The 23,984-nt window shown below is 47.0% G+C and overlaps 1 protein-coding gene across 1 annotated transcript in view; it reads left to right on the top strand.

Moving 5' to 3' along the window:
* LOC128723760 (trithorax group protein osa) overlaps positions 1–23,984 on the top strand; it is a 75,651-nt gene that overhangs the window by 11,326 nt on the left and 40,341 nt on the right. The window contains exons 2-3 of the mRNA XM_053817526.1: positions 14,484–14,666; positions 17,117–17,329. Coding sequence (XP_053673501.1) covers positions 14,484–14,666; positions 17,117–17,329 — 396 coding nt within the window. The remainder of the gene's footprint in view (positions 1–14,483; positions 14,667–17,116; positions 17,330–23,984) is intronic.

The following is a 23,984-nucleotide window of genomic DNA, read 5'->3' as shown; positions in this document are numbered from 1 at the left end:
ATCGTTACAAAATTTCTTGAAGTAATATGTATCATCATCCGGAATTACATACGCCAAACATTCCAGAAATAATTTAAGACAGTCATCCAGGAAGGTTGATTAAATTGAAGAGACAACCATTCACTACAGTTTCTTTTTCCATTGACATTGAGCTCGAAGTCTTCCGTCCTAGTGAAATGAAGTCCCTTCATTTTTCGTTGTAACCTTTTTGTTTTTCTATCGATCCCTCTCGAGGCTGGTCGCTTTGTTTTTCCAATCAAACGGAACATTCATCAACATTTCGTACCGAAGACAAGTCCCCACCTCGAAGCCAATCAGCCACTAGCGATAAGTTTTACCCTTCGAAGCCACATCATTATTGGTTCGGTGTTCGATCCTTTCAAAACGTCACCAGGAGCCATCGCATTATCCTCATCCTCGCGGCCGATGGGCAGTTTCCGTTTAGTTTCGTGAGCCTCACCCGCTCGCAAGTCTTCCTTGCGTTTCCGTTTCCGGTTCAACGCGCACCGAAGGCGCACCCACGCTTTATCATAATTCCATTTCGTTGCAAGTGCTCTCGAACAAAAGGAAAAGCCACTCACGGATCGGTCCGTGGGCCAACGCGCGCTGACGATTGCGCCGAAACAAAGACCGCACTTCTCTCAAAGCACCCTCGCCGAATCAACCTGCACCCACTCAAGTCAGGTGATAACGCCACCCCACGGTGGAAAAGTTTTTCGGCCGAAGCATAATTGAAATATTTCCCGCTCACCCAGTTATCACCACCCGGACAGACGGGACACGGTTCTGTTGTTTTATTTCCGGTTGGATAAAAACTTCGACCCTCTTCGCCTCTGGGGTGTGTTTTCTCGATTCGCCTGACTGCGGGAAGATATTACATATCTGACTGAACTTCCCGTTCCGCCGGAAGTGCAGCATAAGGATGTGGAGATGAAATTTGGCCCGAAGGGATGCTTCATCAAACTTTAGCCTCTTCAAAGCTGAAACCGAAAATCAAGAGGATAGAAAAACACGCTGGATTGCGAGGCTTTCCAAATGGGTCCCGTACGTCCCAAAGTTGGTCTTCGATCTCATGTCTATAGTCAACGGGATATAGTCATCGTAAAGGCGAAATCGATCAATGTTCCACCACAACATGCCGTCGCGATAGTGTGCAGGGGTAACGGAACGGCCCGATGGCCACTTCAGTGGCGCGCAATGGTGAACGTAATCGTTAAAGCGTTTATCGATGGCCGTAAATCGATGCCACGGAACCGTCCGTTTTAGATTAGCCGCAAGAAAGACAGAGCAGTGACATGCTCGGGCAGAAAATGGCCCAGAACGCTGGGTCGGGTATAAATGTCATCATGAAACGGCCCGATAATGTCGGCTCAATTGCGCGATTCGCTATGAAACGGATCGAGTTTGTTTTTATTTCTCGCACACAACGAGCTGCTCCGTTCATCAAGCAGGCAATATTCTAGTTTCATTATATTCACGAGCACTTCACCCATGGTTTATGACGCTGCTCGAGTGATTAATATGAGCGATGTAATGCGTATGAATATTTATTATCCCATGGTTGAAGTGTATCGAAAACGAAACTAATATAAACATATGTTTTTTGTGTGTAATAAAACATCATATTTCTAATGCTTTTTTTGGAATGTCGATCTGAATTGAGCTGACATCACGATGCTGGCATTTAATTATTCGAAGGATCTTCCCCGGAAATGATCCGTCGTATCTCAAGTTTTCCGCGGAGGTGTTGTATAAAGGAAAATGTTAGCTTTTTCAATGAAGAAAACTTCCGTCGCTGCTCGGTTCAGCGTTGTTGGGTGCTCTTAAACCGCTATCTCCACACAAACGCCCCTGGATCGCAACCGATCGGAAGAAATTCAAATGAAGCCCTTAATTAATGCCTTTTGTGCATCCCGTCAAGCTGTTGCGAGCGCTTGACTGCACCCGATAAAAGGAGTGCATTCCTGACGGGCCATGTCTGGCGGGACACTTGACTTAACCAGCTTCTCGACGAGCCCGCAAGCTGGTGTTAGGTGGTAAAGGGTTCATTCCATCACCTTACCTTATGGCGTGTCCCTTTCTGTCCTCCGTCGCGATGCTAGACTAGTAATGAAAATTTAAATTTTTAATATTCATCAACGTCGAGCACGCTGGCGGAACGAACCATGACGGTGGCGATGGGGTTCACTGTACCGATGCACTCAGTTGGAGTGACCGTTCGATCGGAAATAAATCAGTGCTCCATTGACAGGTTCCCGCATGAGCCCGCTCTCGGCTGCTTTACATTTCAACCGACGGTGATATCACCGTGTCGAATGCAAATGCAAAAAAAATCTGTCACGATTAAAGGTGTGGTTTTCCGTTGCAACAAAGGCACCTTGGTTTGAAGGGATTGTTCTAGACGTAACCGATATTACGTTTCGGTTGCTTTCGCAACCAAGGCTAGAGAAAAGAATTCATTTAAAGCCCTTCTCCTTTAGCTTGATTCAAACAATGTGCACATACACACACACAGACACGGTGGCACAGAACAGAAATGTGACACCAATTTGTGGGACGTGTGATTTCTATATACAGTACGCCACTCGGGTCCAGAGGAGACTTGCTTTGATCGACCAACAACCGGTCCTTTGCACAGATGACGTGCTTCGATGCACCACTTCAAGTGCCTATCGAATTGCACGAAGGGCTTCTAATACCTTTATATCTGTTGTTCTCGGTGGTTGAAGTCCCACGACTGCATGGTGCTCTCGGTGCACTTTAGGGAGGCGTATTTCTTTGAAGTGGCTGTGATTAATCACAATAAATTAACCTGCTTTTCTATGACTCGTTGTTTCACACTCCATCAAAGTTCCTTTTTAGCAAAGATATTTTTGATCGATTAAATTAGATGAGAAATTAGATATCATCAAATTTTGTCCACCTTTTATGTCACCCTGACCTAAAGTGTCTCCCTACACGATGGCAGAGAACGTGAGACCCTGACCTTGTGATGTTTCACCCTCACTCGGATTCTTTACAAGCAGCAGTGGACACCAGCCGGCAGCTCTGTAACGACCAAACAATCAAGTGCATCATCAAATGCATCTGATGATGCATTCAACCGCGAATGGAGCCACTGGGAAGCGACACGTGACCATAGGTCGTGTGCTAGGCATCCCCACATATCACCAATGACTCTCTTCAATTAAAAATTGCATCCCGAGTAGCTCATCGAATCCTTTTCTACCCTACAAATCGCCCAGGATGCGCTACATCGCGGGACCGTTTCAAAAACCCATTAATTTAATCCTCCCTCCGCGATTGGGGGCAGCTCGCGAAACTTCCGCCAACGAGTTCACGCTAATTGGCGTAAATAATGGATGCCAAGCTGAACCATCGGCGGTGGGAGGGATTGCCCTAGGCTCGGTTAAGCTTGTGCGTAAATAATGGTTCGCCAACCGTGACCGGTAGAAAATTGTCTGCTAATCGTCTGGTTTGGCCCCCTTTCGATCTCCATAAATCGCGAGGTTCAAATTTTCGAAAGGCAACAGCCGCAGCGAACAACTTTTCGGACGCACTTTCGAAGCCATTCGTTGCCAATCAAAATTCTTTGCTTGGTTGTTTATTAGCCACTTAGAGGAAGAAGAGCTGCTTATTAGCTGCGAAACCGAAAAAAAGGTGTTCTTGTCCATTTTGGGATTTATTTGCAACAACACGGAGCACCACACGGCCTATTAGTGTCGCATTCGAATGATAAATTCACTTCCGTTTGTTCATAAATAGTCATGGCGTGTGTGTTTTTGTGTTACAAACACGACACGACACGTCTTGTGTATTGCTTGTTCGATCATTTTCGAGTGTTAATTTAAGACATGTATTCCCATTGTTTTTATTCCTCCCCATCTATCGCTCCTCGACACTCTCAACCTCCGTTTTGCACAAAGCCATGATTCAATTACCAAACAAGGACATCCTGTTGTTGCACTGCGTCAACAGAATAATTATCGCTGCCGCGATAACGATTCCATAAACTATTGCTAATTAATTGATGCACCAAACCCGTGCGGGTTCTGGGCTCGCGTAAACAGTCCATAAAAAACACTCCCCCTCGTACGTTGGCCATTTAGTTGGTCAGATTTAAAACACACAAACACACACGTGGCCACGAAAGTGAAATAAAAATAATGCGAACTACGTTTACGGAAACGATTTACTTCTCCCTGAGCACCGGAACAAACCAGCGGGCACGAAATTAACCCCTTCTTTTGCGCGGCAATTGCTTGCTCGCCCATTCTGGCGTTGTTCAAAGCAACCTCTGCCCCATTACCGCTCAATTTTCGATCCCAAATCCATCCCCTTTGGTGCCGGCGTTGGCAAAAAAAGAGGGTTGGAAAATGGCACGTAACACACAACTGAATCGTCGAACCTTCGCTACAAGTAAGCAGCGCTAGTGAATGAATATTTATGTTTTAATTAAACATCACGACCGGTAGAATACGGCGTACCGAACGACAGAGGGTTTGCCAATAACAGGCCAGACCAGAAGCGCGGGATTCGCAACGCACGGGCGAGCATCGATACTGTTGTTAAAAATCTTCCACTTGTCTAGGATGGCCTTTATCTTTTTTTTTTGCCCACCCCTCGAACAAGGCCCGTTTTTCCATTAACATTTATATCCCCATCCTGGCGGTGCTGGAGTCGTAAATTATCCAACTCGATTTCCGGCCCCGGCAGAGCGATGCATGATGCAGGATGGGAGGAAAAATATCGCGACACGAAAACAAAACAAAAACCAAACGCAAAAGAAGGATGCTGTTCGGTTGGCAGGACAGAAAATGGAGCGCCAGTTAGCGTTCAATTTGTTTGTGCTCGTTTTTTAGTATTATTTTAACTCTTCGCCCATCCATGCCGGCGAAAACGAATGTCAATGTTAATGGCCACTGACCTGCAGGGGAGTGAAACATTTTCCCTCATTCATCGTTCGTTTTCCAGTTCGCATTTCAGTGTGAGGGAAAATTCACGGTCGAGATTCACCAAAAGTCCGGTGCGTGCGGCCCATTAAATCGAAATAAATGTGCGCTCTCGGGGGTTTTGTACGAATCGCTTTTTGGAAGGGTTAGCTTGAAAAGCACTGGGTGTCTAAACGTTCGCTCAAGGTCCCAGTAATCCCCGAAACGTTTCGGCAAAACGCTCCCAAAAGCCGCTGCGTCGAGTACTTTGTCATCCCGGGTGGATAATTTACTTGCCACCCGGTTGGCGCTTCCAGCTAACCGCAAGCCGCTAATTCCTCACCCAGGGGAGGGCAAAACCGACGATGATGTTCTTTTCGTCTGGCTGGCTCGAGTTGTAGTTTTCCTCGAGGATCCCCCAGCGCCATCTACTACAAGGCCTACACCGGTGAAAAGGGGTTTTTGGAAAACTCCTTGCAAAACCGAACATAATCTCCCGGTAGCAGCAGCTACATTCATTAAACATGTCAGAAGCTGCTTATGCCGTAAACCAACCCTATTTCTCCTCCCCCAGGAGCGAGTTCCTGGTCGAGAGAATATCCTCCCATCACATGTGCTGTCTGGGACTTTCCACACAACTATCGTCCTTTGGTGGCGGTTGGTGAGAGGCACGACAGGGACCTCTTCCTACCGGAGCACGCGTTGAAGCCACCGAATGTTTCCTCCCAGTGCGGAGTTTCGACATTCATTGCAGTAGAGCTCTCTGTTTCGTCTCACTCCAACGCAGGCGGTATTTTTGCATATAAAATGCAAATTACCATCAGCACCTTTCGGTTGGCTCGGAGGCTTTTGGAATCGAATTATAAATCCGTTTCACACCGCCACCGGGTGGTTCCTGGGCCAGGTTCGAGGTATAATCCTGCCCACGCCCTTTCCGACGCGCTGCTCAAACAAAGAACAAAATGGAAATTAATTATTATAGACAAAAGTTTTCGACACCAGCGAGAGTATCATCGTCTTGTTCGGACGGCCCCGCCTAGCCGTTATTGATGACTTCATCGCAATGACTCGTGGGCTGCAGGTGATTTGGCGCCCGGGTTCCTGTTCCGGCCGAGGAGACGCCCGGTCGGTATTAATTAGAAAAGTTTCGTACCAAGAACCAAAAGAAACCGGAGCTCGATAGCGAAGATGGGAAAGAAGACAGTGGTTTCGCTTGACCGCATAAGGCGGTGGCTTGACCACGTCGCTACAAAACGTTCCTCAAATCGTCCAGGTCAATGCCTTGAACGCATTGGGGGAGAGAGATTTTCCTGAATGGCCGTCTCGGTTGGGCGGTAGTAAAAGCGCATCCCCCGAAAGGGTTTTGTGAGGGATTCATTCTAGATGGAGATGAACGATCGCATGGCTCGGGTTTCTACCGGGTTGTGGTGATTTACTTTTATTTGGAAAAATGTCATGTTTAAAATCCCAACCACACAAGCCCATGGTAATCAAAGAATCACTACATCCTCCGAACGTTCGATCGATTTGAATAGAAATTTACGTTCGCGCTGGACGGTAAACAGGACATTCGTTTCGTGCCACCATGTGGAGGGATGTCGGTAAATCGCAGTAATTTTTATTTTCTTTTGCTCCTTTCACAAACCACACAACCGCTGCCAAATGCGCCTGAATCGAAAGGAACGGTTTTCGTTCGTTGAAATAAGCTGCAATATTATCTCGCTTTCGAGGATTGCAGCATGGCCCGAAATGGAGGAAAAACCTCTCTGGTACGTGTTTCGAATTTTTCGCTCGCTCGCTTTCCCGAACGCGGCCGGGTTCCCATTCATCACCGCGTTTATACCCCCCGGGCCGATGTCTCAGAATCTCTCGTAATCTCGGGACCCGGGTCACCGCAAAAACCCAACCCCCACCACCGGACGCTCAACAATTTACTGTAATCTTTTCTGCGCCTCGTGTGTCTCTCTTTCTCGCTCCCTCTTTGCTGCGCGCGATCCTTCGGGTCATTGCCAAAATATCGATTGTCCCTCACGTCGCGGGCGTGTCTGGCAGATCGCTCCTTTTCGAGGCCTGAAAATCCGGAAGTCGTTAAAAGCGAAAGTACTGCCGTATGTAATTCCGGCAATAAATTTATGGCGTCGTAAAAATCCCCCCACCACCAGTCGACCCTCAAGCCTGCATGGTGGGAATTTGGGGCTCAAAACGGACCCTCAGATAGAGGCGCAAAGGGGGGGCTCAATATTACGTTTCCTGTTGTGGCGCAAATACAATACGAGCAAAATGTTGGAAAATCTGTGACCACATGCGTTATGCTTTTGTCCTTACTCTTGCACACTTCATTTTCCGTTCAAATCGTTTGTTCATTGTGCGGCGCAAACAAAAAATCACCAAACCGAGCTTTTTTTTTTGCTCCTGCTCTTCCTTCTCACTGATCTGCTTCCTTTCGGTGGAGCAGATTTACGACGGTGTGTTGCTTGGAGGTTTTTTCGACAACGGAATTTTAATTCGATTCCACTCCCACACCGCTTCCTTGATCAGCAATGTTGCCGGTCCGTTGCCATGCACACACACACACACATTAAGCGCACATAACTACAATAACAACACCATCGATCGGAAGGACATTCCGTTCACCGGCCTTTCGTGTTGTCGGACTGCGAGCGACGTGATTGGTTATTGATTTTTTATCAGGCTCCTTCGCGCCGGTTGCAAGGTTCAGAAACCGACTCTCCTTCACGACTTGCTCGATGGTCAACCTTTATCGGTAGGAAAGCGGAGATGGAGTGTGGATTATATCTAAATTGAAAGACCGCAACATAAAAGGACTCGCGAGCTGGCTTTTTTTGTGTGCGGATATTGAAGAATTGAAACGAACGGAAGACGTGAAACTGCTTCAAGTCAAGCCACCCGTCGTCCGGGCCGATAAAACTCGATACAGTCCGTTGGCTTAGCAATCAGCTTGAATCGGGTCCGGCACTCGGGAGCTAACTGGTTGCTTTTCCAAGTCAATTCATTTTGCTAATTTATCGGCTTCAGGGAAAAGTGAAAACAGCGCCTTGTGCGAGGTGAGCCATGGAAGGATAACCGTCCCATTGATGACGAAGTGCTAAGGTGAGAAAAAGCTCTAAGGATTCGATGCGAATGGTTCGGTCGAGAATATATTTAAACTTGTCGTCCAACCAAACCACTTGTTTGCTTTTCTTAACTCATGATGAAAGGTTTTCATTCTTTGTATGCAAAATAAACAGATTACTTGTACTGCATGCTAGCAGTGATTGATTGACATTCATGTGGTGCTATTTTTAGTGCCAAGAAAATTTAAGCTTCATGAAGTATTAACTGAAAGCATTAGAAAGCATTGTACACTAGCTGACGCCAAACCCAAACCCAAAACTGTTTCAAAATAATTATCTGGCTAATTTTCAAAAAGGTTAAAATGTTTATATATCGTACAAAAAAAAGTTGATCATTAAACGTAATTTTCTTTTTTTTTGGTTTGTGATTTAAACGAAATTGCGACACTACCATGTCTATAGTCACCAACCTTTCATGAAATTCTGCTTCTAAAGTCTCTTTGAAGTCTATCTCAGATGATTCGTCCTAAACCGATGAGTATGTCTGAAACTTGCCTTGATTTTCTGTCAATAACTCAAACGCTTTCCCACCAACGCGCATTTTGGCAGATCAAACTGCAGCCTAATCAGTCTGCTGCCAGACACCAACAATAAAACAAACACACCCACTCGGGTCATTGATCCTGCCAAATCCTACCCCTAAAATCGGGCTCGCAAAAGCCAGAGAGGTTTGTTTTTCGTAATGATTGATCGCAGTCGCACACGAAGGACCCCAACTCTTTCGTTCACTCACTCTTACACTCTGTCGTTTCTCTTGTATGCCAATTAGGATGAATTCAAAAAGCCCTCTCGAACACGGTGGGTTAGGTTTGCCTGTCTAGCGCTTGATTTTCCGAGCTTTGGTGCCAGATTTTGCCCAGGGTACCGTATCATCCGCCGGTCACCGTAGCGACCCGTACCGTGGATGATGCTCATGACTATTTCAACCTCCTGCACAAACAACAACTTTCCCTTTCCAAGCTTCCATCGTGAGTATTCCCATCCCCAAACCCGCTGTCGGGGTCCAAACCCCGTACAGAAAAGGTTAACTTTTCCGACCGGAATCGTTGGGGTGCTCGTCTGGCGGCATGGCAAAAGCAGCAGCAAAAAGTACATACCTTTTCGGTTCTGCCCCTTCATCCAAACGACGACGAGATTTGACTACTACCTGCTTCCGGTGCACGGAAGCCAGTCAATAGAGGATGACGAGCCGCGATGGCCAATATCACTCTAACTTTGTCGACTCGCCGACGGCGGCAGTAATTCGATCGAGCGACCGAGGAAGGGTCCTTTTTTTGTCACACCCAGGACGATCACGATCGCATCCGATCTCCGTGGTTGTCTGGCCGAGAATGACATGCCGTCGTCGTTCTTCCCGACGTCTCCACGAACAAACTGCCAAACTATGGTGTCTGATACACAGTTTTAATTCGTGACCGCTCGTCGGCGTGGCGCAACCTGAAACTTTTTCCCACCGTACGGGGGTAACTTTTCCGGTGGCGACAGAGCACATGTACCTCACCCGAACCCCTGTGCGTCCGGATGTCTGAGTAAACAAAATTTAAATTGAATTTCTACAACCCAAACGCCGCGAGGGAGAAGGCGGACAAAGTTTCCCTGCTTGCTTGTGCGAATATTCGCGCAAGTATTCGCTGCCATTGCCTAGCCGCTGGTGGACGGAGGTTAAAGGACGAAGCGTCGTCAGAAGGGTGATGCTGTCGCTTCAACTTGCCACTCAATAAAGATATAAAATGAATTCGCTTCCAACGCAAGCAAACGGTGCTACTTAAAAGCCCTGCTCGCTAGGTGGACATCTTTACGAGTCAAAAATTCGTTCCCCAAACGCTGAGGCCATTTTCTTCTTCAGCGTTCGTTAGCGAAACGGTGACTTCACAACTTTCTCAAGTAGCCTTTCGGGTAGTTTGGCTTCGTCTCGACATCGAAAATGGCAACCCGCAACAAGGGCAATAAAATAACGTGATAAGCATTAATTTCCCAGTCACCTTTCGGTTTCCCGGGTGGCTTCAATAGGGGGGAGCATCATAGCATGGGAAGACAAACTTTAAGCGCCTTACTGCTACAAAGCAGCCTCTACATTCCAGGAAGGTTGCGTCTGTCGGTTGAATTTTGCATGCGCTCAGCCCTTTTTTGAGAGATGTGAAAATAATATTGATTTATTCGAAACTTGAATGGCCCTTTTGGGCACTGGAAAAGCCTTTAGCACCAACTATTCACCGCCAGCTCCACCGACTAAGGTCGATGTTCATCGTTGCGTATCTAAATTGGACCAATTAGCGACTGGACAAACATATTTGCACGCTATTTCTACCACCCGAGTGGAGTAGCCTTTGGCGTCTGCTAGCTAACGAATGGGAGGCAATGACAGGCGATGGTAGCGATATGCTGGCGTCGAACCGGGCTCGAATGAAGCCTGGGGAATTAATTCAATCGCGATAAATCACGGAACCTCACACGTTCGTCATGGAGTGGGTTTCTTTTTTAACAAAGTAACAGAGAAGGACCAAAATCACGCAAGGCCAGGTCGCGTTTAGTCGATAAATGACATGCGAAGCAATCAAGTTGATCGGCTAAGTAATAGACTACTAACAGGAAGCTTTTGGCCTTTTGCGGATGTGTCAGAAATAATTTATGAAATGCTTTGTTCGAATAGATTTGCAAATCTCGAATCATGCGTGTTTTACTGCCTTTTTTATTCTCTCTATTACTGTGCGATAAATTAATATTGAATGGAGATTGTGTGTTTATCCATCGTATTGTCCCTGGTTCGATAAAAAAAAAACCTTAATAGGCTGAAATTGATCAACTGCAGTTGTCATCCTTCCGCATCCGGCATTAAACGGCAACTACTTACGTATTCCCCGGGTGTGCGTAAAATAAGAAACATTGCCATTGCAAAATTGATCCCACCGTTTGAGCCACCGCTCGGCAAACGGACATTATGCATGCAAACCACATTTAACACGACATTAAACGGCACTTTTACACGCATGGTTACAACCCTCACCACCCACACTAGCCCCCTTCAGAGGGGTGCGCTCCCTTGAGAGCATGTGTTTTTTCTCCCCTTCGATCCTCGTAAAACCAATCGTGCGAATTCGCCGAAAATAACCTCGACCGGAAAAATCGATCCACCACCAGACGGTCGGTCAGAACGAGCACAATGGCTGGTTTGTGTGACTCTGCCCACGCTAATCCCAGCGTAAGTGAGTTTTTGGCCGATGAAAAGCGCCATTTACCCCGAACTAATGGAGTGCCAATACGCCAAAGTCCTCATACTGAGCTAACGTGCACGTTTTTTTTTTGCCCGCCGGTTCGAGTGTGTATTATTTGGCGGCAGCAAGTCAACTTTTCCGACCACTCAGACGCAGCTCTACCTGTCGGGATCCCAACTCGTCCCGTGCTGGAAATTCTGTGCTCGAGAAGGCGAAGGCCCACCGGCCATACCGATGGGTTTCCCTTTTTGCGGTGAAATCGGCGCCCAAAGCCACCATTGGGAAAACGGACTCGGGGTTTTTCCGTACTTCATTTCCCGGCGCAATGACCATTGGTAGAAAGACCATCGCCATGGGAGAACGGTACGGCACGGTCGTGATCGGTTCTACGGCGAGGATAAACAGAGATATTTTTGGGATGTATCCGCGGGCATCGGTGATGGTTTTGGAAGTTTTCCTGTCCGCTTCTAAACGGTTATGGCCATTATCATTCGATCGTAATGACCGCCACCTGAAGCCGGTTGCACGCGCTGGAAATGGCCAATTATTGGCCGCCAGGTTTCGGCGTAAAGGGCGGTTTTGTTTGGCCGAGAGAATAAATTAGCGAGTCCGCTTTGCGCCAAGAATAATGCGATAAATAACCGGCAATAAACGTAAATGAAATACTTTTATCTTAGCGTGACGGTGATCGGTGCCGTTTACTGCTGCGTCAGCCTGAAGTAGACATTCCAAGGAAAATGAAAATGCCCCTTCGCGGCAAAGAAAAGAAGAAAATAAGGAAATATAGCATGGAGAAAAATGTCGACGACGCTCAAACCAATTTTTCAAACCTTTCCTTTTGTGAATATTCGACAACTCATCCTCAACTAGCTACGTCCCATTTCGAGACCCTTTTAAAACATCTTCTCCAATTTGCTTTCGGAACGGGTATGCCACACTCTTACGACTTACGCCCTCCCAAAAGTACACCGATTCTAGGTCAGATAATGCTTTTGACGGCCCACGTCCATCTCGCTTCCGTCCATCAGACCCCGCAAGGCCTCAACGTCTTCGGGCCCGAAATGAGAAGTGAACTCGGAAATGGTCACTCTTCCGCTCGGTAATAACATTTTGCCCCCCTTCGGGCTCACCCGACGCAGGGAAAATGAGATTTTATCAACGCCCTTGTAGCGCCTCCACGAGCACAAGCGGCCCTCACAGAGCGCACCCGGCGATGGGGCGCCATCACTTCGAATTAATTTACCTCGAACGAGGCGGGCGAGCTAATTTGACCCAAAAATATCGATGAACGTTTTATCTGGCATGTTCTGTCGCGTCTCTCGTCGCTCGCCACAGGGAAGTGGCACCGGAGAGTGCTTTCTTTCGGCGAGGTAAGGGTGCTTGCATGTCGGATTAGAAGTTTTCCCAACGTCAAAACATGACAGCTTGTACACGAAAGCAAACAATACCGAACTGGTGGAAAGCGTCCCGGGAGCTGAGTTAAGTTTGATGCCTTGCAGGCTTGAAGCCTTGGGCGTTCACGTAAATCTGTCTTTCACCTTTTCGGGGCGTACCTTAATTTATTCACCAAACTGCGCGGTACCACGGTGAATAAAACATGCGCTCTTAAGGACTGTATCTTCGATCCACGAGACCACAACCGCAAGAGGCAAAGGAAGGCCCTGCAAATAAGGAAGGAAGAAAGCACGCACCCCTCGGCACGTTTTAAAAGCCTAACTCCTCACACATGAGATGTCCTACTTTTCGATCATAATTTATGCAATCCTAAAGCCCTTCTCCTCCATGCCACTGTGCCGCAATGAGCTCTCCCCTCGAGGGCCATTCATTAGGAAGCGCAACCTGCGTTCAGCCACCACTCAGAGGGTGTTTAAAAATTTACATTTACCAAATAACAGCAACACAAATTTAGCCTCCCAGTCTCGGTGGGGCCAGGTGTGGCTTGGAGTTTGTTCTTTTGTGCCCGCATAAGATGCATTTCGTGTTTTTCTTAACAGTTGGCAAAAAGAAATGGAAATCGCGATCATGGCGAGCAATTCTTGGCTTAAATAAATGATCAACGCACATGTGATATGAATAATTGAGCTGTAATTCGTTCGGTGAACTATTGTTTCTTTTGCGGGCATTTTCCAGCAAGAAAAAGCCTTCTTGTATTGCACAATGTGAAGGAGACAAAAAAGAACATAAAAAAACCGCACTTACCGGCAAATTTTCACAACGCATCATTTCCTGCTTCTTTGGGTTGCATATTCTCACTCACACACAGCCACACACACACACACACTTCTTGCTCTCTCCGCCATCCCTTTCCAAAGCTCAGAACTCGAAACTTCCTGTTAAACCACGTTTATTAATCAACTAGCCCCACCCTGCGGGACTCTAGCTGCCCGATAGTGGGTCTTGGTGTTCCATTCGTGCTTCCGGTTTCTTGCCGGCACAGCGGGATTGTTGTATTACATTACAACATCCTGCCACCCGGTGGTACGCCCGCATGAGCTTCCGCAGTTAAAAGCATAACGATCCATCATTAGTGGAAAGAATGAAGAGTCGCGGCAGAGGGAAAGAAAAATAAGAATGGGATAAAAAACTATCACTATCGCACACCCTTTCCGAACATACGGGCACGGGCGAACATCCTGTGGAACTGCTCGCTTTTTGTGTTCCACGAACGAGCGAGCTTCCGCCGGCTCGCCTGCTTTTTCCAACTGGTGCTTTGTGCTTTTCCAACAGGTCTAGGAACCGGCAACCGGTCAAATGGTGAAGCAGTTGTAGGAAGTAATTAATATTATTTTGTAACACTCCGACCTGCACCAGGACCGTGCGTGATGTAATCAATCAAAGTCCAACGAGGTGTCTGCCGGTTCTGAGTGGGAAATTGCTCGCAGATTACGCTCTCATCGATTCAACTTCGTAATAACTGTGCCCTAACAATCAGCGATAGCATTAAAATCGACTGTTTGTATGTACTTACTTCAATTCAACAAGATTTAATTAGACATATTTAAAATAATTAACTTCATTATGGTTCCATCATTTACATATCACTTCTACATATCGAGTTATCCGGATGGTCGGCGATAGTCCTCCAATCCTACCTGATAGTTCAGCTCCACTATTCATTAGCTGATTGAACGCGCGAGCCAATACTATCGATAATGAAACTAATAAACTTTTTTCTTCCCCTCCTTTCATTTCCGTTCACATTCCAGCACGGCCGATGATGTGGAAAAATCACTCGAGCTGCTCGACAAGGTCCTGTCGGAGTTCGAGGAGGGACCGGACTTGCTGAATGACCACCACCTCCATCATCACCATGGGGCGGTGGAACCGGACAGCCCATCCCAGGGCCACCAGTCCGAGGACGACGGTTACATGAGCATGAACGGAAGAAGGTAAGTCTGCCCTGAGCACCGCACATCGCGCACGCCAATCTCGCTAGAGCCACACAATGCGCGAAGCCCACTTTACAGAGTTAAAGTACGTGTGTATAATGCGTGACTTTTGAAGTCCTGCCGGACATTGACGCTGTCGAGAGATAAAAAGCATCCTTTCTTGGTCGCGTTCGACTGATGTAGCTTCCAATGATGAGCGTGTGCACGCGTAACGTTGTGTGAAGACCACCGTTACAGGCGGTTGGTGGTGAGTCCACGTGGTCACACTTTTGTGCGATATGGAACACCCGAGCCATCCAGGAAATGCTCGGATTGTGGCTCGCTCGAGAAACCATCCGTAGAGCTTTTATTTTATTCCCTGCCATGTGTGAATGAAATGTATTTTTTTTTCTTTCCCAAAGGGTACGCTCTGATGCTAAAGGATTCTGATTGCAAAAAAAAAGGAATGCCCTCGCGGGTGCTTCGCACACGGACCTATGTGTCCTCGGCGTGCCTACGGTTTCACTGTGAGCGGTGGGCTCGTTTGCTTTTTGTTCCGCGCCTTAAGTGCACTTGTGCTGCCGGCACACCCTAATGAGGCTAATGTTTAACGAACCTTCGCTCCGTTCCGCCAGGGCGGCCCCGGGTTAGATTTACATCCCACGGACCCAGACGATCCGGGTTTGGCTTTTATGAATGGATAGGGAAATAAAGTGTGCAAAGTTTTCCCATTTCTTGCTCGAACGCTCGACAAAGCTTTACGAGGTGCAAAAATTTGTCACCCACCAAACGGGACGACCCGCTCGTTTCAGGCATATAGTAGTTTACAATTCATCTTTTCTTAGGTTTTTGGTGAAATTAGGTATGAACGTTCATATTTATTTGTCAAAGTTCGAACATTAGATGTTTGCACACTTAAGCAAATAAATTTCAAACACCTCCGTCCAGTAAGTTGGAAAAACTACGATTAAAACTCATCTTTTTGCATCACAGAAACGATCGTGAAAATAAACATGCCTCTCAAAACTGCCCGACCCTTCAGCCTGACCCGGCCACTTGTATCGTGAAGGACTTTTTTCAGCTCCGTTTTCATTAAGCTCGCTTTTCAAGAGGATGGTTAAATCCGTTCCTCGTACGTCTCACTTCGGGACCGGGCACTGGGACACTGTTTTATTTAATTTTACGACGCTTCAAACATTCACAGCCAACCGGAACCGCAGGATTGCAGGAATCCGTGCAAGCCGAAATGTGCGGAAGTAGCGCTCGAGCCCCACCATGCTTGTTGCATCGTAAAATGGTCGAAAAAAGTATTTCAGGAACAATGAGTGGGCCGGGCAGCGCCGGAAAACTTCTCCCGAGAACATTCGACGCGCGGTCGTAAACCCGCGCACCCCTTTTTCCCAAACAGTTGGGCGGCTTGAGCTTTCCGAGCGGGTCGTTTATTTTTCTCGTTTTCCTCTTGAGCAAGCTCGACATTCTCCTTGAACGGCCGTGACGTGGTGACGGCGAGAAGGATGCAGAAGGGAGGACTAAAATTGTTCGACACCGTGCTTTAGCTCTTTATGCGGCGTTCCGTGCAAACTTTCTTACATTTTGGAGATGCTTTCCGAATCCTTGGGGTGTATTTGGTTGTGCAACCGTTCTGTGCGCGTGATGGCTTTGTCGAATTTCGACGTTTCAAAGCGGTTTACGAGTGTTTTGTTTTGAATGTGTGCGAGGACGATCTGTTTTTTTTTAGCGAAAAAGCAACTCCTGAAGCCCCACCCGCAACACAATCTCATGCAGAAACGTACGGCCGCAAGGACAGTCGTATTTGAGCTTCTGTAAGGCCGAGAATTGTCACATGCATTTGCGAGTGACGAAGGCAGCCTCCACGGCAACCGCAAGCTGGCAGCTGGGAAGGCAAGATGAAGGTCGCTGTTTTACGACCAAACAAGCGAGCGCGAGGCAAGAAGTAAAAATAAAGTGAGCCATAAACGAACCCAGAGGCTTAATAAATTGTCACATAAACCGTCCGGGTGTGGGAGCTTTCGAGCATTTAGCACTGTGTGGTGGACTTCTTTGGTGGCGCATCTCCCCACGGTGCCACCTTCGGAGTTGTTATAAATGGATTGTTTATGGCATTTCCATTTTAGCCCACGACAGCACCCTTCGATCGAGGCAGAAGGCTTCATCCCGAGGTACGCTTAATATTTCACGTTGCAACAGAAGGATTTTCGACCGTTTCGCCGAAAAGATCCACCCATATGGTTGCCCTTTTCCCAGCTCGCACGAAATTGATAGCATTCCGTCGGTTCTCATGTGCTCGATTCGTTTTCAAGAGCTCACGTTGCCTCTTCGAGCGATGGTGAATTTTCAATCGAATTTCAACCTCAACAAACAAACCAGAAAGGAATTTTACATCACGCTCGAATCACGTCCCCATGATTTTCTCTCGCTCGCACTAAACGTACGACTTTCAATCCTTGCAGGGCAAAATTTGTACCTGATTTTCAACCAACCGACGAGGTGACGGCACCAACGCAACAGCCGCCGGGTGAGCTTCAGCTGCACCCACAGCAGCAGCAGCAGCAGCAACAGCAACTACCACAGCAGCAACATTCACTTCCGGTTCCGACGGACGAATCCTACTCGCCGCCGTCGCCCGAGGAAGCGGAACGAATAATTTCCAATTTGCTGCCCAGGTAAGCGAACGGTGGTGGGTAATTTCTGATGTGTAGTTTTCCGTGCATAGGGTTGCATGCAAAAATGGAAATTACTTTAAAACGAAATACGCCTCAATCGCCTGGGGAATGCTTCCGCACGAATCCACGGGCGCAGTCAAATTGGAGTCGCTTTCTAACATCAGTACTTTCGTCGCGGTTGGATGAGTTCGTCCTTTTTCGTAAGCTTTTGAAACACACTCCAGCTGTGTTCGAGTCGCTCTTGAGGGCACTGTGTTTGCGGTTTTCATGTTTTTTCAGGCGCGGGAGAATTTATTTTGGCGCTAGTTTTACAGAACTATACTGCCGTTATGTTTCGAGTTTCATGCTACGAGACCTTAAAATATACTTGTATAACAGGTGACCCGATTAATGGGGAGGTTACGAAATAGCTCGTCAGAAATGTTTTTTTTTTCTCTCGTACTAACAAATGCACTAATTAAGAAACGTTGATTTCATTGCGATGATAATCAAGATTAATTAAAATTAATTGCAATGTAAATACCCATCCGACAGCGGGCCGTTTCTCTTTGCGTTCGTAATTATCGTTAGTGCGTACGAAGGAGCATCCTTTACCGTGTTTCTATTTGGCTCGTTTGCACACACAAAAAAAGAGGAAAATCCGACCAACCATAATATTTTGGGATCAAAATTACTCCTCCAACAACGCGCGCGCACATTGGCAACTGCACCGGTTGCAACGCGCGTGGAACAAAAGACACGCCAACAGATCCTTCACCCAGCGTCACCCGAACACAAACAAAAGAGAAACTAACGGACCTTCTCGTTGCGCGATTCAACAAGCGCTGCGGAAGAGCCACATTATGTTGCTGCCGTGCTTATGTACTCGGGGCTAATCAGAATCGCTCATTTACATCCCTCTTTCCGTCGCATTTCTCGCGGCGGAATGGGAGGGTTTGGGAGTAGGGGGCGGCGTGAAAGACAACAAAGCGGATAAAAAATTAAAAACAAACACAAACAAATACACGTCTGGCCACTACGCCGACGACTTTTGACGCTTTCCGGCTCATTCAGAAGGACACACACCACGCCCCGTCCGGGTGGGAAGCTGATGAAAAGTCATGTTCATGTCCACAAATGTGGCCGGGGTGGGGCAACGTGCGAGTGTGAGCAACGAGAGCAGCAACTCCCCATGGATTGTAAACACATGAGCCAAAGATGAAACACAGCCACCGGTAGACCGGATCCCTAGGGTCTCTCGACTCGTCGGTGCAAATGGATTCGCTTGTCGTCACCGTCGGCTAGAGAGGATGAAGATGCTAGGATGCTGGAGCTGGAAAACTGTCAACATAATCTGCCCTCCGGGGGGAAGCTGCTCGAGTCGACAATCTTCAAGACACACCGGCGCGCTGGAGCGGTGCGAGAAAGTTTAGGGTAGAAAAATCATAGTTTCAGCTCTCCCAGTAGACCGAAGCGAGCTTATTTTCTTGTAGTGAGACTTTCACGCCCAGCATTGCGTTGATGAAACTGGGCTCGAACGTCTTCATTGCTTGTGCACGACTCAAGAGTGTGTGTTTCGGTGTGTGTAAGCATGTAGTCTGTTAGACGCAGATCATGTATCAGACTAACACCAAATGCAAACACCGGAATGTTGCTGGAACACCACACGCTACGCCACTTGTAACGCCGGTGGAGTTGAATATTAATATCGGAAGGAAAAGTTACTCTTCCACCAGACAACGGCGTGTCTGTTTCGTGTTCTTTTTTTTTAATAATTTTGCAAATGTCGCTCGTTGCAGCTGGATGTCGACTTCCTTTTCAAACCGTTTCTTTAAAGTTTTAAAGACACAGACAAAACACACGCACCGTAATCAAGGGTCGCAATTCATCCTTTCATCCGCAGCACTGGTTGGTTTGCATTTCCGGGTTTGCATTGCCGGAACACAGTCGAAAGTGCGCGTCCACTCGCGTACGTATTCCGTTTGCATAGCGAATGAGAAACGCAAACGTTCCCCACGCGACGAGACACGAGCTCGTCTCTGCGGCATAGAAAGCAGCTTGATTATTTGCTCCCCAATGTGCACGGCCGGATTCTTCCTTCATTTTTTGTTTGTTTTTGTTTCAGTTCGTTTTGCTTTTCCACTTTAGAGCGCTCCATGAGTGTCGGTCCGAATGCTTTATGTAAAAATTGCTCGAAAAAACCGTATGTAGCACTCCTGCTCTGTGGACTTAATGATTGAGTGCATCGTTGAGATGTATTGTGCTTTACGAGTATATTTGCGCTTCTTTCTCTTACCATTAAAGCTTCGATTGTCTGAAAAGAGAAATTTGATCTAACCACACGAACAAAACACCAGGCGTCTCCATCAGAGAATAATATGAAAATTGAACAAAAAATCACAACCTCACGAAAATGGTTCGTTGAATGAATTTAGATTGAAAATCGTACAACAATTTCATTGCCTTCCTTATGATAGCGAACAAAAAAAAAGAAATCTTTCAAGGAACACCCCTTATTAGTTCCCAATCATGCGATAATGGCGTTCGAAACGCGAGCGATTTGACACACCATTTGTCATGGAATAAACGCCCGTCTCCGGTGTCAACGGTCACGACCATGTAATGGAGACATTCTTGTGCCTCCGGGAAGCTTCTTCGGTAAAGCGTTTCACCGATTAGCTTCCGATTGATGTGCCATTGATTGGCGTCAGCGCGTCCACCGAAACCGTAAAAGTGCCAACCTTCCGTTTCATCGCCGGTCGGTGGGAAATTTGATATTGACCTTCGTCACGACATTTCTCGGACCATTTGATCGACATCAGTGCCATGAACCACCGCGGTATTGTGTGTTGAAATTTATTTGCCCACAACCAGGTGTCTTGGCTGTTTATGCTACAAAAGAAGCCGTTTGCTTTCTTTATAGTGCGGCGCCGCTGGTTCGTATCGTAAATCGAAGACCAATCAACCCAGAATCGCTAATTGCATGATCAACCTTCGACCCTATTCACGATGGTGGTTGTAAAAAATACACCGCAAAAATAAACGCAAATCACAACAATCACTCGCTTTAGCCGAGGTCAGGGCTACACGAAGGAGGTCATTAACCTACAGCGTCCACCTGACGTGACAAAAGGCACAATATAACGAGGTAACTTTCTGGGGGAGAAAGTTTTAAATTTGATCAGCACCAACAACGCAATAACGAAGGTGAAGCACTGAAACCCGGCAAAATGGAATGCAATTATCCTTCGGTGAGGTGGTACCGAGCATGCTAGAAAAACTAGCCACCAAACGACTATTCTAGAATGGAATAAAACTCTACCAAACTACAAGCTGTTGGTTAGGAAGACGAGTTTACTTTTAAGCTGAAAAAAAAAAGAATATTCCAATAACATCCTGCAACTTTGTTACGAACAACGAAACGCATTCCTGCCCGCCATGTGGCAGCTACCTTAATGCGAATCCTTCGAGCAATTGGTATCAGCCCCCAAAGGGCCGCTCCAAAGTTTTGCTCTTTACTAAGCAAACCGGTACCGCGCGGTTCCGATGCGCAATAAACCGACACCTTGTCCACCGCGATGACGTCCATTTTGTCTATTTGTAGCCATTTGGCTGTTGCCAACCCCGTCGTTTTTGTAATTCATAATTCCACCTGTGTTCCAGCGTGTTGCGATGGTTTCAGCTTCGGTGTTGTTTTAATTAAAAGTTTACCACAAAGTCTAACATGCGAATTGTTAACGTTCGTTTTCTATTATGGTTTGTATTCCGCAAGGAGTTAGTGCTACTATTAGCGACAACAGCAGATGACAAATTGTAGAAACACGTTTCGTGTTGGTCCAACCTCGAAAAGGGGTATATTCTGTTTTTCTGTTGAGCTCCGACGATTAAAGATATTCTTCATTTGAAAACATGCGATAAGGATTATTCGTTATCGTTATTTTTGATCTTGCTTATCACATGATCTTTTGAACGGTTCACTAATTCAACGCCGCCGTGACATTCGATAAGCAAATAAAACTGTGAAATAATCCACAAGTAAAAATAACATAGCACAAAATAAAATCATCTCCAACGTCATCGTGGCGAAGCGCGAAATTTAATAACACAACACATATCCAATATCAGGCTTTCTCGCTCTTCAACACATCCCTCATCCCGCGGACATTTGGCAAACCAATCATCCAACGGACCAGTCCATTTTCCATCCGACCCAATTTCGTCCGATACACTCGCCATCGCTCAATCAATGCCAAAAGCTACCGGCCAGCGAAAATCGAACGGTCGTGTTGCATTCTTCCCGGATAACTCCCCGCCTGCAGGACTTTCATAACCTGTCAAACATCGAAGACGCATCGAACGCGAACCAAGGCCGATGATACCCGCTGACCGGTGGGATGCCGTTCCGTCATCATCGGTTGGTTAAATTGAAAATTGAGTTATTAGGTCATCGAGCAACGGGAGCCTTTTTGGCACGGTGTATATCCTGGCCAGTAGTCCGCCCGCCATTGGCAGGTGCTTAAAATGGCACACAGTTGGGGTCTGCCGTGCGGTTTTCCACCATGTAGCTGCGTGGTCGGGAAAACGATGGGGATGCAATATTTGACATTCCGTTTACCTGCGGGACGATGAAAAGCTTGTACAAAACACAGCCAACCAGCCCAGGACGACCGGTATGGTAATCCCTTAGCTCCTGCGTGAGTCTTTTGCGTTGCACCGTTGCGCTTCAACCTGCACTACTAGTGGAGTGCATTTTTATCGTATCTCCAAGCAACGATCGAAACTGGCTCTCTGCGCAGGAGGGGAATCCTGATTTACTTTTTTTTTCTACATATCCTAGTGACCGCAAAATTCGATTAAAATGAAACTGACGGCCCGAAGCCCTCGACGTGTGCCTAGCCACAGCTGAACATCGATGGTGGTCGTTTGTATTCCGGTTTATTTATTTTAAGATTCCGCAATCTAGGTGACCTAGGCTCGAAGCAGCGAGTTTTGCTACCTCTGTCTTTCTCGATCCCTCTCTCTCGCTCTCTATCGTTTGCGAAATAACGCTCTTCTCGGTCAAATGGCACGATGACAACCCGGTCTCAAGTGACAGCTCGATTTATTGTGGTTTCTAGCGAAGAATCCGCTGATTGAAATGTTGACACGTGTGATAACAAAAGTAGTTTTCACCTTTCACCCCAAAACCACAAATTGAAATATAAAAAAATCGACTTTCTAACCCTCTTTCAGTTTGTTTGCCAGAGTCCAGACATCAAGTGGAATTAATCACGATTTTAAAAAAGCCCCTAATTTTCTCTGCTCTTCAGAATAGTATAAATACAACGACGATTAGATTGCGTTTACGCTGATTTGCTTCCCGCTAACTTACGCTCGACGGTGGATGATATAATTGCGTACTTTGCACTCCCGCTGGTCGTATTTGGCCCACAAATGCCCAACGTTCGGATACGGGTTCAGTCCTCGGATCGAGCGGCTAACAATTAGCATGGCCTTGCTGATTTTACCGCAATGCCGATGGGCCACTTTCCAGGTAATGTGTTTACTTGGTAGTCCCCGTTTCGCTATGGTGCATCATTGCGTGGAATGAATTTTTAGTACAACTGGATCGATCGATCGCCAGAATGCAGGCCCGATTAAGCATACGTAGAACGACAGAGCGAACGCTGAGAAACCCAGCGATTCCAACCAATGCATCTGCATTGGCCGTGCATTGCCTTTGGTTTAATATTTAATCGCCACTAAACTATCGTCCAACGAACGTCGTCTGCGTCAGGATGCTGGATTGAGCGCCGGTATTTGTGGTGGACGAAAATTCCGAACGCGAGCCGCTTGGTTGAATAATTGAGAACAACCGAACTACAAGGCCTCCGCAGTGGCCCAAAACGTGGCTCTCGATGAAGCGAATGCATCCCGAGGGAAGCAGAGGCGTGTCTAGTTGCGAAGGCTCACTCTGCAACGTGCATCCACGATAGTCAGGATATTTCTCGGTAACGAGAATATACGGCATCCGCATCGACCCGTCCTAGTTGGAGCGACGGATGGAAGCTGAAACCCCGGGATTTATCCAGCAATCATGGAAGATTAATCACCTCCTTCCTCGGGTAGAGTTTGGCTTAGCCTTGGGTATCTAATAATCTCCCTGCCAAGGAAAATTTGCCCGACCGGTAGGAAGGTCGGTGTGGCAAATGGTTCAATTGATCCGATCAGCAGCATCAGAGGGCCTCGACCCATCCCGGCACTGACGATCGGAAATTGCTGCTAAACGTGGCAGCTGACAGGCGAAGTCGAGCGATCCATGACTGGCTCAATGTCGGTGCCGAGCTGTTACACATTTCCATACGTTACACCGGGGTTGAGGCGATGTGAAATCGTGGCAAATGCCCAAAAACGAACGACAACTCAAAGCCAGGTTTCAACCTTGCAACCATGCCGCACACGTTTATGAATTCAATTTATTTTCAATCACACACACCGCCTGAGAGACGTTCGAGAGACATTTTAAAGCGATAATTCGTTCGGCACAATCTTTTAGAATCAATTTTTTTTTGCGCATGTCTCGTTACTCGAAGCAGTTGAAACCGTGACGGTGAACCGTATTACGCTCGAGGCACTCGTTCGAGGGAACAAAATCCTATTCCCGTGCACGCTTTGCTTCAGTGCTTCCGGCCGACAG

The sequence above is a fragment of the Anopheles nili genome, chromosome 3, assembly GCF_943737925.1.
Source record: "Anopheles nili chromosome 3, idAnoNiliSN_F5_01, whole genome shotgun sequence".
NCBI classification, from domain to species: Eukaryota; Metazoa; Arthropoda; class Insecta; order Diptera; family Culicidae; genus Anopheles; species Anopheles nili.
This window is presented reverse-complemented; position numbering and strand designations above follow the sequence as displayed.